This window comes from Gekko japonicus, unplaced genomic scaffold, assembly GCF_001447785.1.
Source record: "Gekko japonicus isolate JY-2015 unplaced genomic scaffold, Gekko_japonicus_V1.1 scaffold3630, whole genome shotgun sequence".
NCBI classification, from domain to species: Eukaryota; Metazoa; Chordata; class Lepidosauria; order Squamata; family Gekkonidae; genus Gekko; species Gekko japonicus.
Window position 1 is genome coordinate 46095 of NW_015163719.1, and position 14706 is coordinate 60800.

Below are 14706 nucleotides of genomic sequence, written 5' to 3' on the forward strand. Positions count from 1 at the left end.
GTGTGTGTGTGTGTGTATATATATATATATATATATATAGTATCAGATTGATCTAATTTCTGTGCACTGAGGACAAGCAAGTCCTAGGTTACAAACTGAACTCTCCAATGCAAGAACAAGATGCATTTCTTCCTTTAGGAGGTGCTATTGTCAGAAGAAAAGAAAAAGGTTTCAGTTTTGTTTTTGCATGTGGGTGGGTATTCTGTTTGTAATAATTGTTTGGATACACTATATTTTAATATGCTAGTTGTGATAATTTCATGCCAAGTAAAAATGTCCATAGTCACATTGGGGGTCAGGAAGCAGTTTTCCTCCAGGCCAGTTTGATTGACCAGACATCCTAGAGGGCTTTTTGTCATCTTCTGGGTATGGAGCAGGGGTCACTGGGGGTGTGTGTGGGGGGGAGATATTTGTGAATTCCCTGCATTGTGCAGGGGGTTGGACTAGATGACCCTGGAGATCCCTTCCATGATTCTATGAGTGCTCTGAGATGGCGGCTGTCAGTGAATGCTGAGCCGTGGCACATGAAAAAAACCAGGAATTCATCATTAAGTGGGTCATGCTGCTCTGTACAACATAAGCCTCTTGGAAGGGTGGATAAACACACTCCCAAGAAGCCAACGTGTTCCCCGGCCTAAGTAGAAAGGGATGCCCATGAGATACCAAGTAAAACTGTAGCGTCAATCAAGTTACCGTTCTCTGCCAGAGCACAAACAAAAATGGTATGGAACAATGTTTTATATTTCAGTAGACGTAAGAGCCTTGACCAAGAACCACTGCTTACAGGCCCCTTCTCTGTCTCTCTGCTTCTGGGAAGACTGAAGCCTGTATCTGAAGGCCAACCACCAACACCCATATAGATTGGGAGGGACCAGTGTTCCCTCTAAGCTGAGTTAGTGTGAGCCCGCTCACAGTTTCTTAGCCTCCGGCTCACACATTTTTGTCTTCGCTCAGGAAGGATGTGGCTCCAGAGCAAACTAATTGATGCAGCGTCCAAATCGCCCGCTCACCACTTGAATGCCGGTAGCTCACAGAGTAGAATTTTTGCTCGCAAGACTCTACAACTTAGAGGGAGCATTGATTGAGACCCAACCTTTCGTTTCCCCTGCCATACCTATTATTATTATTTCAATTTATATTATTATTCAATTTATTATTATTATTATTATTATTCAGTTTACTCAGCTAGTGGCACGAGACAGCTCACGTTGCTTTCGCACCACCGTCTGCTATGATTTTTTAAACTCAGCCTCCTGGCCTTTGGATGGACTCAGAAAGACATGTTTACCCTTGTATTTCAGGTGGGAGTGCATCATGATCTTATCGACCACAAGGTGCATCTGCTTCAGGTTCCGGGGACAGAAGTTCTCCCTCTTGGCTTTGTTCTGGAGAAAGACTGGAGAGAGAGGAAATGGGTGGGGCTTCACAAGCCTTGCAAACCACACGTATTCTGTCTCCACTGCTCAGGAGTGCAAGAAAGATACCTTAAGCCAGACTTCTCGCCCCCAGCATTGACCCAAATGTGGCATTCGTAGGAAAAAGAAGATTGGATTCATACCCCGCCCTTCATTCGGCGTCTCAGAGTGGCTCTGACAGAACAGCTCTGACAGAACTAGGGCTTGCCCAAGGCCATCCAGCAGCTGCAAGGTGGAGGAGTGGGGAATCAAACCTGGTTCTTCCAGAGTAGAGTCCGCACACTCAGGGGTCGTTTCATAGAAAAAGAGCTAGGGGAACTCATTAGCATAACTTATTAGCATATGCCACACCCCCTGACATCAGGGGCCTGGTGGTGGACCTGCAAGGCCGGAGGGAGTGTGAGGAAGCCCCGCCAAGGCCCTCCCTGGCCCAAGGCAGGCAGGAGTGGGAAGAGGCGGGGAGGAAGCAACTTACCCTCCCTCTTCTCCTGCCTCCTCCTGGCTGAATGAGGGCTGGAAGTGGGGCGGCCGGAAGCAAGGGGTGGGGCTTCATCGTGTGCCCCGGCCCCCCGCACCTCACCCGGGGGAACTGCGATCCCCCGCGATCCCCCCCGAATCGACCTCTGCGCACACTTAACCACTACACCAAACTGGCTCTCGAGGGAAATGTGTCTCTGGTCTCCTGATTTAACAAGTGTCATGGCTGTTAACAGGAAAGGTGCACAAGTATGGCATTTCATTTCCGGTTAAAAATCCCATGCCCTGACCTCTATGGCCCAGGCTAGCCCGATCTCATCAGATCTTGGAAGCTAAGCAGGGTCGGCTCTGGTCAGAATTTGGATGGGAGACGACCAAGGTTGCAATGCAAAGGGCAGGCAATGGCGAACCACCCTGAATGACTCTTGCCTTGAAAACCGTAGAGGATCACCATAAGTCAGTTGCGGCTCGATGGCATTTTTCATCGCTGTAAAATTCTACATCCTGGGAAGCGTGGCTTCCCCCAGATAAAATGTATAGAAACTTCGAGGAAAGGGCAGAGCTCCATATGAAGTCCGCCGGTCTCTTTTTGCCACATTTTGTCAGATCTGTGCCCTTAAGGTCGACCGCCGCCACCCACTGTTCCCCAGCTTCCAGCCCACTGCATGCTCCAGACACAACTCCTTTCAGAGACTTGAGTTCTGGGTAAGACCAACTGTTGCTCCCGCCTTGCCAACCCACACTTGTTTCCCTCCATACCGATGTGCGGGTAGTACTCCGTGCCCTCGTCTGAGCCGGAGGAGCTGCTGGATTCGTGGCTGGGGGACGGAGTGGAAGGTTTCACCATCTCAGCCGTTTGCAGGAACCTGCCAGGGAGAGAGAAGAGAACTCGAGCATTTGGGGGGAAACGAAAGGGGATATGCATATAAATTGTGATTTTAAATATCGGTTCTCTGTGTTTTTATGTACCCCATTTTATGCATTGTGTTTATATTGTAAGCCGCCTTCAGCCCCCGTAAGGAAGAAAGGCAGCTGGTAAACGTTTTAAATAATAAATAATAATCCCCCATCCAGCCCATCTTTTTCTGCATTCTGTTCCAGCGTGTATTGGTTTCCGACCGCTCCCTGAAGAACGGGAGACCCCAGTCCTGTCCACCCACCTCGCCCAGGCTGCCTGGAACCGAAACAAAAGATCTTCCACTCAGGCCCGTAGCAAGGATTTTTTAAATGAGGGGGGCTTTTAAAAAATCGGGGCACTGAAATTCACGCACACACCCCGCCTCTTCCTCAAAGCATTTAACGGGTCCCTTTAAATGCTTTGGGGAAGAAGCGGGGGCTGTGCGCCTTGCACTCCAAGCTGCGAATTCACAGTCTGGAGTGCAGGTGCACACAGCCTCCCCCCGTTACACCCCCAAAGTCGTGGGGCCTTGGGAGGAAGTCTGGGGGCTGGGCCCCAGGAGGCCCCACCATAGCTACGGGCAGGGCTCTTTTTGTAGCAGGAACTCCTTTGCATATTAGGCCACACACCCCTAATGTAGCCAATCCTCCAAGAGCTTACAGAGCTCTTCTTACAGCTCTTGGAGGATTGGCTACATTAGGGGTGTGTCGCTTAATATGCAAATGAGTACCTGCTACAAAAAGAGCCCTGGCTACGGGCCGGCTTCCACTCCTAAGACAGAGTGTCCCAGAGTTTTACACATCTTCTCCCAGAAATATTTGTTGTAACAACTGACAGACTTGTGTCTCCTTCGCGATAAGAATACGAATCGGAGCCTGCGGTCCTGAGAACGCTTCCCGGAGAGCAAGCCCCGCTGAACACAAACGGGTCTTCCAAGTAAACCTGTTTAGGATTTCTCCTCTGGTTGTTTCTGCAACTACAACGCCTTATTCTGACAAGTGCTGGCTCCTTGTTCCTTCACACACAGACACACACATGCGCGCGCGCACCATTTCCTCACCTGTACAGGCTCAGATCCGTGAACCAGTCCTGCACCACAATGACCACGTGGCAGACGGTGAACAGGAAAGCGGCGATCTGGAGGGACTGGGAGGAAGGCAGCTATGAGTGGGAGAGCTGACAGAACAGGGATCCCTGGTGTGTAGCAGTAGAAGACAGCAGAAAAACACTCAGGGAAGACCATCAAAGCTCGTGCACACTTGAAATATCTGAGTGTATGATGTACTGAATAAGTGTTTAAATTACAAATAAAAGTCTATAATGAACTGGTGGTCCACAACCCAAAACAAACACAATGTTCCCAAATATAATCCACCTGGGGAGTGGAACTAAATTTATCAAAAGGAATGTGGTGACTTATTTAGTCAATTCATTTATACCTTGACTTTCTCCCCGGTGAGGACCCAAAGCAGCCCTCAAATGTAATCATATGTGCTGTCACGGCTCAGTTGGGGGTGTCGCCTGACGCGGCCACCACTCTGGATTTAGGATCCCTTGAGAAGACCCAGAGCACCCTCCCAAGACCTTCTGACCTCCCTTTTTGCCGAATAACAGGCGTAAGGATCAGGCAGAGTGAAACAAGGAAAAGGTTTATTTTATAGGAGGTCAAACCACAAGGTGCAGAATAGTAACAGTAAGTGGGTGGGGGGAAAAAGAAATCAAATGCCCTAACGCGTCTAAATATATACCGTCCCTAGCTCACTATTCCAAGTGACACTAGACTACTCACCCTTCCCTCAGGATGAGGGTTTCTTCCTGCAGCAGCCTTCCTTCTGGCTCTGCCCTCTGGAAAGAAAAACAGCTTTTCCTGCTGCTCCAGATCTTTTATTCCAAGCCCTCCTCTTTTCCTATTGGTCAGTTTTGGCTCCAAAACCTCTCAGGGCTTCTGGGAGTTGTAGGCCCAGCCTCACCTACTGCTAGCCAGGCTCCCTGGCCCTAGTAGGCCTCTGGTGGCACAGCCCAGATCATGATATATGCCCATATGATTATAGTTGGGGGACACTGTATTTGTTTTGGGTTATGGACCACCAACTCATTATTTGTAATGTAAACACTTATTCACAATATCATATATTCAGACATTTCAAGCATAGATAATCTCTGATGGTCTTCCCTGAGCATTTTCCTGCTGTTTTCTACTAGGAGAGGCGGCATGGAGTGACAGCACTCAGCTCCCAAGGATGCAAGGTGATGCTCGGAGGGCTCAGACCTCTGAAAAGGCCTCTGGGATTCTCCTCTCCCCAAGAAGGAAGAGCCAAGAACATCTATGTGCCAACACCCTGCTTCAAAAGTAGCTCTCCTTGGGAAGGGAGAGAATTTAGAATTCACTGGGGACGGCGGTCAATGGGAAGGTTAAAGGGGAACAGAATTACAGAGCGGGATGAAACAGAAAGCGAAGGGCATAGTTTCACTGTTGTAGACTAGAACTGCGTTGCGGACAAGGCCCCGCCTAGTCAAAACTCAACCCTTTCTCCTGTGCTTTGGATAGGGACATTTGCCCCTCCCCTGCCAAAGGCCAGGATTTCTGTACAACTTACTTCATTTCATTCAGAAGATGGATTACAAAATATAGAAATCAATTAACTGATTACACAAAAAGAATGCAACAAAACTGGTGGTGGTGAAAAGCAGGCCTATGGCTTTGGTGGGGCTTTGGTGGGCTCCGCCACGTTTCTTAAAGGCACAGCCCCACAAGAATTTCTCCTGTAAATCATTTTTTCAATCATTTTTAAACATTTCTTTAAAGGTGTGTGCCCCTTTAAGCAGAGGGGTGTGCTGTAGTTGACTAATTCCCGCACTGAGCAAGGGGGTCAGAGTAGGTGACCTCTAGGATACCATCTAACTCTGAGTCAAGAAACTGGTGTCCTTTAAGACAGTTCTTCTGCTTAAGTGTTAGCTTTCTTGACTATAGAAATCGTCACCTCCACTTGCCGGCTTGTGATCAGAATTGTTGCTTAGGCGGGCAGAAGTGATTAACCTGCAGCAGCTGAGAACTGTCGTCTAAAGTGGTCGACAGCTTGCAGTTTAGAGATCTATCCTGCTAACGGTTTTCTATTGGCTAAATGGCTTTTCTTTCTGCACTGAGAACTTCAGCCCCGCCAGAAACAAAATTTGCCCCACAAGCCACAAAATCCTGGCTTCCGGGCCTGGTGGAAAGTGCCGTCAAGTCACAGGCAACATGTGGTGACTCCTCATGGCAAGAGACGGAGGTGGTTTGCCATTGCCTGCCTTCTGCAAAGTGACCCTGGCTTCCCTGGTGTAGTATGAATGGGAATGGAAAGATTTTTATATATAGGTTTTTTCCTTCTTGATTGTTCATATTCATATTTCTCTGGTTTTTATAGATTTATTCTTTAAGTAATCTTTTATTAGGATGTTAGAAAGGCCTGTTATATAGAAGGCTTTCCTCTTGTAGGTCTGATATTGTTAGCAGACAACATAATAGGTACAAAGTTCATGATTCTGTAGTTCTTAGGGCAAAACCTTTCAATGTCTGGGTCAGATAAGATTTTAATCTGATAGGAAGAATCCTTGCCCATTATCATTTAGGTTAGGTTAAGTAAACACTTAGTTTGACTTAGATATGTGTCTTTATATCTGGCCAATCAGAGGATTATGACTCAAATTACCACACTGTCTTTTGTAACCAATTATGCTGTTTGAATATTGTTTTCTTGATGATGTCAGTCCATGTATAAAATATCATGTATTTCCTGAATATGTTCAGAATATGTTCAAGAAGAAGATGAAGAAGAAAAGGAAGAAAGTTGTCAATTCTTGATTAACTATTTGGTCGAATTGTTTTCCTATTAATTGAAGCATATTTCCTGAATATGCTGAGAAGTAAGTAGTCAATTTTGGATAGACTATTTGGCCCAATTGTTTTTCTGTTAATTGAAATAAAACATAGATCTTCCTCCTCATTTGACTCCATTTTTGACATGGAATCTAATATGTACAACACTGGTGGTCTCCAATCCATGAACTAATCAGGGCTGGCCCTACTTAGCTTTTGAGATTTGACAAGATCGGGCCTGCCTGGGCCATCCAGATTAGGGCTACAGGGCTAGACTTACACAATTGGAAAAAGATGCCAACAAACGAGAGAGACCTGCTTAAGGCACGACGTGCCACAGTACAGAAAGCCTCCAAGGCAGGGGTGTCGAACTCATTTGTTAGGAGGGCCGGATCTGACATAAATGAGACCTTGCTGGGCCGGGCCACGTGTGTCATAAAAGGTAATGCCAGGTAGCGGAGACTGCAATGTTCCCTCTAAGCCGTGGAGTCTTGTGCGCAGAAATCGCACTCTGTGAGCTCCGGGCATTAAAGCGGTGAGCGAGCCATTTGGCTACTGCATCAGTTTGCTCTGGAGCCCTCCTTCCTGAGCAAAGACAAGAATGTGTGAGCCAGAGGCTAAAAACCTGTGAGCTAGCTCACACTGACTCAGCTTAGAGGGAACACCGGCGGAGGGATAAACATTATAAAGGACACAGACAGACACAGTTAAAGAGTTTTGTAACCGTTAAATAACACATTTCCAGTCAGTTCGACACCCCTGCCCCAAGGCATACTGCAGCCCCCTCCCGCCCTCCCAAATGGCCGGCTGGTGCAAAACAGGAACGATCCCTACCTGCATCTCAACATAGGTGTGGGGCAGGTTATACTCGGGAGGCAGCTTGCGGTCGTTGTTGATGAGATGGTCGAGGATGGAGGGGCTGAGGATCGGCTGCAAGGAGAGAGACGCAAGGCTTTGGAGGGCGCCGGTATGGCATTCCCCCCACCCACCCCCGGCTCCTGGATGCAGCACTGCTCCAACATCTTGCAAGGCAAGAGAACAGCCTCTGCAGTCAGTGCTCCGACCCCTGTATGCACCTGGCTTCCACTCAGCTGCCACTCAGTGGTAGAGCCTCGGCTTGGCAAGCAGAAGGTCCCAGGTTCGAACCCCCAGCATCTCCAGGGTAAAAGGATCGGGAAGGAGGTGACCTGAGAAACCTCTCCCTGTGATCCTGGACAGCCACCACCAATCTGTGTAGATGCTACTGACCTTGATGGACCAAAGGTCGGATTCAGTATAAGGAAGCTCCATATGAGCTGGCATCCTCCTTGGAGCCAGTCTGGTGTGGTGGTTAAGAGCGCAGGACTCTAATCTGGGAGAACCGGGTCTGGTTCCCCACTCCTCCACTTGCAGCTGCTGGTGTGACCTTGGGTCACTTAAAGTTCTCTCAGAGCTGTTCTCTCAAGAGCAGTCCTCGAAAGAGCTCTCTCGGCCCCAGCTACCCCACAGGGCGTCTGCTGTGGGGAGGGGAAGGGAAAGGAGATTGTAAGACACTCTGAGTGAAGGGCGCGGGGTATAAATCCAATCTCCTCCTCTTCTTTGCTCCCTGGTTTAGTCTTCCCGGCAAATTCAGAAGGCCGCCTGCCCCCTCGAGACCTGTATGGGCACCCCTGACATGCACACGCTACCGGAGGGTCTGTGCCCCATGGCACAGAGGAACTGCTACCTGCCACCAGGGCCAAACTAGTTATCCTAATTAAATACCAGTTATCCAGCATACCTGAGGGACCGCCTTGCCCCACATAGGCCCCAAAGAGCACTTCGGTCGGGGTCGCAACATCGTCTTGCGACCCCAGGCCCGAAAGAGGCCAGGCTTGCTGCCACAAGGGCCAGGTCCTTCTCGGTGGCGGCTCCTATCTGGTGGAATGAGCTCCCAGAGGAGATCAGGGCCCTGCGGGACTTGTTGCAGTTCCGCAGGGCCTGCAAGACGGAGCTCTTCCGCCAGGCTTTCGAATAGGAGCCGCCGCCGGCACCACTACCACCAATGAGGACCGTTCAGCAGCACCGCCGGAGGCTGAGTGGCAGATTAACATCAGGGGGCCACAGCAACCTCCCTTGGAATGAAAGGGCATGTGTTCTAGTCACGCGGGATCCTTGGGCGCTGCCTATGTACTGACTGTTTTAAATTGCTTTTATCATGTTTTATTGCACCGAGTGCCATACTGTTGTAAGCCGCCCTGAGCCCGCATGCGGGGAGGGCGGGGTATAAATACAATTAAATAAATAAATAAATAAATATCCTAACTGAAGCACGCTCAGTCTCAGAATGTGAACAAACAGATCTATTCCACAGGAGATGGAGGAAGCACCTGAGGAGTGGAACTGAATTTATCAAAAGGAATGTGGTGGCTTATTTAGTCAATTCACTTATACCTTGACTTTCTCCCCAGTGAGGACCCTAAGCAACAGACATCATTCTCCTCTCCTCCATTTTATCCTCACAACAACCCTGTGAAGTAGGTTCGGCTGAGGGTGTAACTGGCCCAGGGTCACCCAGCAAGCTTCCATGGCACGAGAGGAGATTCGAACCCGGATTTCTCAGATACTAGGTCTGACACTCTTAATCACTACACCACACCGGCTTCCGTGCGTGGGCTCCCCCAGAGGACATCTGGGAGGAACTCCTGACGGAAGACCCTTTTGCAGACCTGAGTGTCCAGGAAGATGATCCGCTCCTGAGTGATGAAGAAGTCAATGCCGCTGGTCTGGTTGCCCCCGCGCTCCTTGATCTCTTGGCTCTGAGTGCGGAACACGTAGGTTCTGGAAAACAGGAAACGAGAACAGTGGGCAAGAAGCAAAGCCGGTTGGAAAAATCTGTACTGTATGGTACCTGTGGCAGTGAAACATCTATCACTAATTGGAGGGGTTGGTGTGACGGCATGGAATGTTCAGAAACATCCCAAGTGTTCAGGGACCAAAGCTAACAGAATGTTTGCAGTCCACCTTCCATGAGGGAAGGGGAAATTATCGGGGATTAAAGCTTCTCCTGGGCCCTAGTAGGCAAAGAAGTGGGCTTTAAGGATGCAAGAAGAGAAGGGAAGGTGGGGACGGAACTTCATGCATCAATTTGAACCAACAAGCCAGTTCTTTGACTGCAAGCTTGCAGTCCTTCTCTACCACATCAACTTCCTAATCCCCAACCCCCTGCCCCAGCTATGACAGTGACAAATAAAACCAGTAAAAGCCTTTCCCTTTTCTGCTACTTCCCGTCTTTTATTACCCAGTCCCAGTCCCGATACAATCTGGCCAAGCACCCAAAGCCCATGCACCAGCGCCCTATGCAACACTTTCAGAATCTCATTGGCTACCTTCTTCCTTCAATTTCTCCTCCCAGCCTCTTCCCTTAAACACCCCATGAGTAGCTATTTCCACCTGTCCTCCGTCACCGCCCCAGTTCCTAAGTACCTCTGGTCCTCTTCAGGTTGATTGGCCGATAACAGTGACATCACCATGGATTTGCCAGTACCCTGCAATCCCAGAACGCCGACCACCAGCACGTCCGTTTGGTCCAGGAGGTACTAATTAGAAACAACGAGACAGAACATACTGGTAACGCCCCTGGCTAGAACAGAAATCTGGGGAACAGCATTCTCTGTAACCTTGGGTGGGGAAGGGGATTAGCCTATAGGCAGACTGCTCTTCGAAGAAGCCACCGGCACACTGGAAAGGGAAACATGAACATAAGAGCATTCCTGGTGTGAATCTGGTGCTCTCATGCTGGAGCCCTGCTGGATCAGACCAACGGTCCATCTAGTCCAGCATCCTGTCCAGTGTTCCCTCTAAGCTGAGTTAGTGTGAGCTAGCTAACAGGTTTTTAGCCTCCGGCTCACACATTTTTCTCTTAGCTCAGGAAAGATGGCTCCAGAGCAAACCAATGTATGCAGTAGCCAAATCGCTTGCTCACAACTTTAATGCCAGTAGCTCACAAAGTAGAATTTTTGTTCACAAGACTCCACAGCTTAGAGGGAACATTGATCCTGTCTCACATACAGGCCAACCAGTTCCTCTGGATGGCCAACAACAGAGTAGGTAGGCCGAGGCCTTCTCCTTTTTTTAAAAAAAAAATATTTTTATTTAATTTTTAGAAATAATAGACACACAAGTAAACACAAAGACAAAAACAAACATAAACATTAACATAAACAATGTTTCCTGTATACAGCGATACAACTAGTTCTAGATAATATTGCAACTGAGCACGCTTTTTTTTATAAAGACCTTCTTTTAAGATTTAACTAAATATATTCCAATTAACCTTCACAATTTAAAGTCAACATTTTTTGGATAAGGTCCTCACAACGTCTCAGATGGTCATTAACCACTAAATATCCTTTTTCATTACTCTGAAGAATTCCTATCCATATATTTTCAACATCCTTTGTCAATATCTTATTGCAACTACTATTATATACTTCTTTTCCCAAATAAATATCCACCAGTGGCATGAATTTACTACAACTTATAAACAGCTTAGCTTCCCACCTAATTACTCACCCCTTTCTGCCATATTCCCTTTTAATCATTATTTATCCCAGCAGTTTATGAAATACATATCACTGACATTTTCACTTGTATAAATTCAAAATGGGAAGTTGACTCTTTATCAAAATTAATTTCCCTCCCCTCTATAACTCTATATCTAGCTTTCCACCCCAGTAACGCAATATCTAATCTTCACAGTTTTCAATGCCCCAAGGCCAATTATTCAATATCACATTATAACAGAAGCTCTGAATTCATAATTCCAATTAAACATACATCAGCAAAATTAATCTTTCATCCTTGCAATAACTTGATTTCCTCTCCTTAAAATGTATAGCTTACATTTTTATACGAATCCCAGTGGTCCATCTAGTCCAGCATCCTGTCTCACACACAGGCCAACCAGTTCCTCTGGATGGCCAACAACAGAGCAGGGAGGCCGAGGCCTTCTCCTGATGTTGCCTCCTGGCTCTGGGATTCAGATGTTCAGTGCCTCTGAATGTGGAGGTTCCCCTCAATCACCATGGCTAGCAGCCACTGATAGACATATCCTCCATGAATCTATCTAATCCCCTTTTAGAGCTGTTTCTTCCTGTGGCCATCACCACCTCCTCTGGCAGCAAATTCCACCTTTGAATCACTCCTTGTGTAAAGGGGTATTTCCTTTTGTCCATCCTGAACCTACTGCCCATCAACCTCATTGGATGCCCTCAAGTATGCCGTCAGGTCAGGCTGACAAATGGAACCCATCTTGGACTAATAAGACTTAACATCAAGAGCACCGCACTTTGTTTCATGATTGTTTTTATGCTGTTTTAATTGTTTTGTGATGGCATTTGCCTCTTTTGTTAGCCGCCCTGAGCCCATTTGGGGAGGGCGGGCTATAAATCCAATTAATAATAAATAAATAAATAAGTTGGAGTCATTTGGGAGAGGGAGAAAAATGTATAAGCCTCCGTCATGTCTTCCCCTTAGCTGTCTTTTTTCTAAATGGAAAAGTCCCTGACCCTTCAGCCTCTCCTCATAGGGAAAGTTCTCCAACCCCCTAATCATCTTGCTTGCCCTCTTCTGCACTTTTTCCAGCTCTGCGGTGTCCTTTTTGAGCTACGGATGTAATGTGTAATTTCTACCCACGGCGTGTGGCTCCACATAGACCCTCCATGGGAATAATCCTGTCTAACGCATCTAGGGAGAACGGCAGGAAGAGGAAGGAAAACTCAGACTTCCAAAGTACCTCGATGGCACTGTCGCACCAGTTCATTTGGTCGTCCACCAGTTTGATGCTGTGTTTCATCTTCTCCGGGGCTAGGAGCTTCGCCTGACCAACCACAGCTAGAAAGACAAGAAAGGGTCTGAAGTCAGAACGGGCCGGGTGACGGTCCCGCAGACAAGTCCCGACGATAACCCTAATCACAACAACCAGGGCTATTTTGGGGCAGGAACGCACAGGAACGGAGTTCCGGCTGGCTCCCAAGTTGGCCACGCCCAGCAGGAACTCATTAGCATAACAGGCCACACCCAACAGCAGAAACCCATTAGGATTGGCTACATTAGGGGTGTATGGCCTAACATGCAAAGGAGTTCCTGCTACAAAAAAAGGCCCTGGGTTTTGACAACAAACAAGGTAAACAGAATAACAAGCAAAAGGTGGGTGTGGCTGGATAACCACACTTCTGGTAACATGGGGGTGTGGCCTAATGTGCTAATGAGCTGTGCTGTCAGGGGTGTGGCCTAATATGCTAATGAGTTTCTGCTGGGCTTTTTCTACAAAAAGAGCCCTGACAACAACCCATTTATCGCTCAACACAGGTTTATTTATTCTTTTAAAATGAGCTTTCAAAACTAAGGTCGCAGCCTCGGGAGCGCCATAAAACACCTCACAGCCCTTGGATGAGGGGAAAAAATAACTGCAAACTATTCCCAGATGTAAAATGAGGCCAGGAAATGAATGTTACACAAAGTGATGGTGGAATGAAAAGATCTTTATATTGCCGGCTTCATCCTATGGACAATCTTATCACAAACCATATTTAGACCTATCTCTGTTGCCAACTCTCTGCTTCTGATTCCTGCATACACATCGCTGTCTTTTACAAAGAAGCACATAATTCAAATTACAGAAGTTTCTAATGTGGTATTCAGCTGATAAGAGGTCTGCATATAATGGGCTGGAGCCAACCAGTTTTTCTGATAGTGTATGGGAGAAACGGTCCTCTTGACAGCCCTGTATAGAAATATTGATTTCTAAATGTCTCCTGCATTCTCCTGTGATATCTTTCTGATAACAGGCTATGCCTTGTTTCCTGTTACAAGCCAAATGGTGGGCCCCATGGCCTCAATTGCATGCCATAAACCCACATTCTTCACACTTCCATGCTGGAAGCTAGGCCAGCGATGGGGAGACTGGAGTTTGGGGTAACCTGACTGCAGAGGGAGTCTCCAGACGTCCAGCCTATCCCCACTTGCACCCATGACAACCAAGAATTGGCCACCCCCCTGCCCACTCGCAGTTGGCTGCATGGCCACAGCTGATTGTGACTGGAATTGGACTATAACTGGTCATTCCCTATGAGAGAGTCTCTCTCTTGCTCTTGTTCTGTTCGGTTCTCTCTGCTACTCTTGTGTTCTTGTTCCTGTTCGTGAGCTCTCTGCTCCCTGCTTGTTGTTTTATTGCACCTGGACATGTGGCCTCTGGGAGAACAAAGACCTGCTTGGTAACTGGAGCACATAGTGTGCAAAAATGGGCTTTCCCTTCAAGATCCTCTGGAATCCTGGACTGTAGATGTTCCTGACATGGTAAATATGAAGCATTAATGTTCAGTTAAGGCAAACTGCCTTAGGCTTGTTATTTTGAAATCTTTATGGTCTAATTGCAATGCTCTTTGTTGAATAAAAATTTATTCTTGTTTTTAAATGGTCTCTGATGTGTAACTGAGTTCCAAGGTTAAACTCCTGTGCCTTCTGCTCACCCTATGAGCTACCTTTGTAAGAATTAAGCATGCATCTCTAGATAGAGGTGCTAATGTGTAAAACCCAGATGCCAGCTAAGAGTCTGAACCTTGCTCTTAGGCTGGACGGGGACTCTAGTTAAAAGAGGTTCTGGTGGCTTATTGTTCTGAATCCAGAGAGGGTAGCCTACCTCTGTGGGTTCTTGTTTAATGTATTGTGAAAGTAAAGGATTCCCTCTCATTCCTGGACAGGCTTGAGGGCAGAAACCTATACAAACCCCAAAAATCTATTCTGTTGTTTGTTTGTTTTTAAATACCCAAAGGTACACTTTTATTATTTTTTCTTTTCATTATACACTACAAACATACATGTAAACAAACAATGCATAACTCCGTGACTTCCGGTTTGGCTCCTGCGAATGGCGGACGCATCCTCGGGTCGCTCCCGAGGTCGTCTCGCCCGCCCGCGGTGGAGGAGGGAATCCGCACGGGCGGAGACCCAAACGAGCCCCTCATGAAGAGGAGCTCGGATCCGGGGCGCCTTAGGGCGCACTAGGGGGGAGCCTCTTTCTCGGCCGAGCGGTCGGAAAT

The 14706-nt window shown here is 47.5% G+C and overlaps 1 protein-coding gene across 1 annotated transcript in view; it reads right to left on the bottom strand.

The window, feature by feature from the left end:
* SMG9 (SMG9 nonsense mediated mRNA decay factor) overlaps nucleotides 1-14706 on the bottom strand; it is a 31588-nt gene that overhangs the window by 6575 nt on the left and 10307 nt on the right. Inside the window, exons 5-11 of the mRNA XM_015407864.1 lie at nucleotides 12402-12499; nucleotides 10091-10203; nucleotides 9334-9445; nucleotides 7481-7576; nucleotides 3851-3936; nucleotides 2652-2758; nucleotides 1289-1396 (exon numbers count right to left, since the gene is read on the bottom strand). Of these exons, the coding sequence (XP_015263350.1) occupies nucleotides 1289-1396; nucleotides 2652-2758; nucleotides 3851-3936; nucleotides 7481-7576; nucleotides 9334-9445; nucleotides 10091-10203; nucleotides 12402-12499 (720 nt within the window). The remainder of the gene's footprint in view (nucleotides 1-1288; nucleotides 1397-2651; nucleotides 2759-3850; nucleotides 3937-7480; nucleotides 7577-9333; nucleotides 9446-10090; nucleotides 10204-12401; nucleotides 12500-14706) is intronic.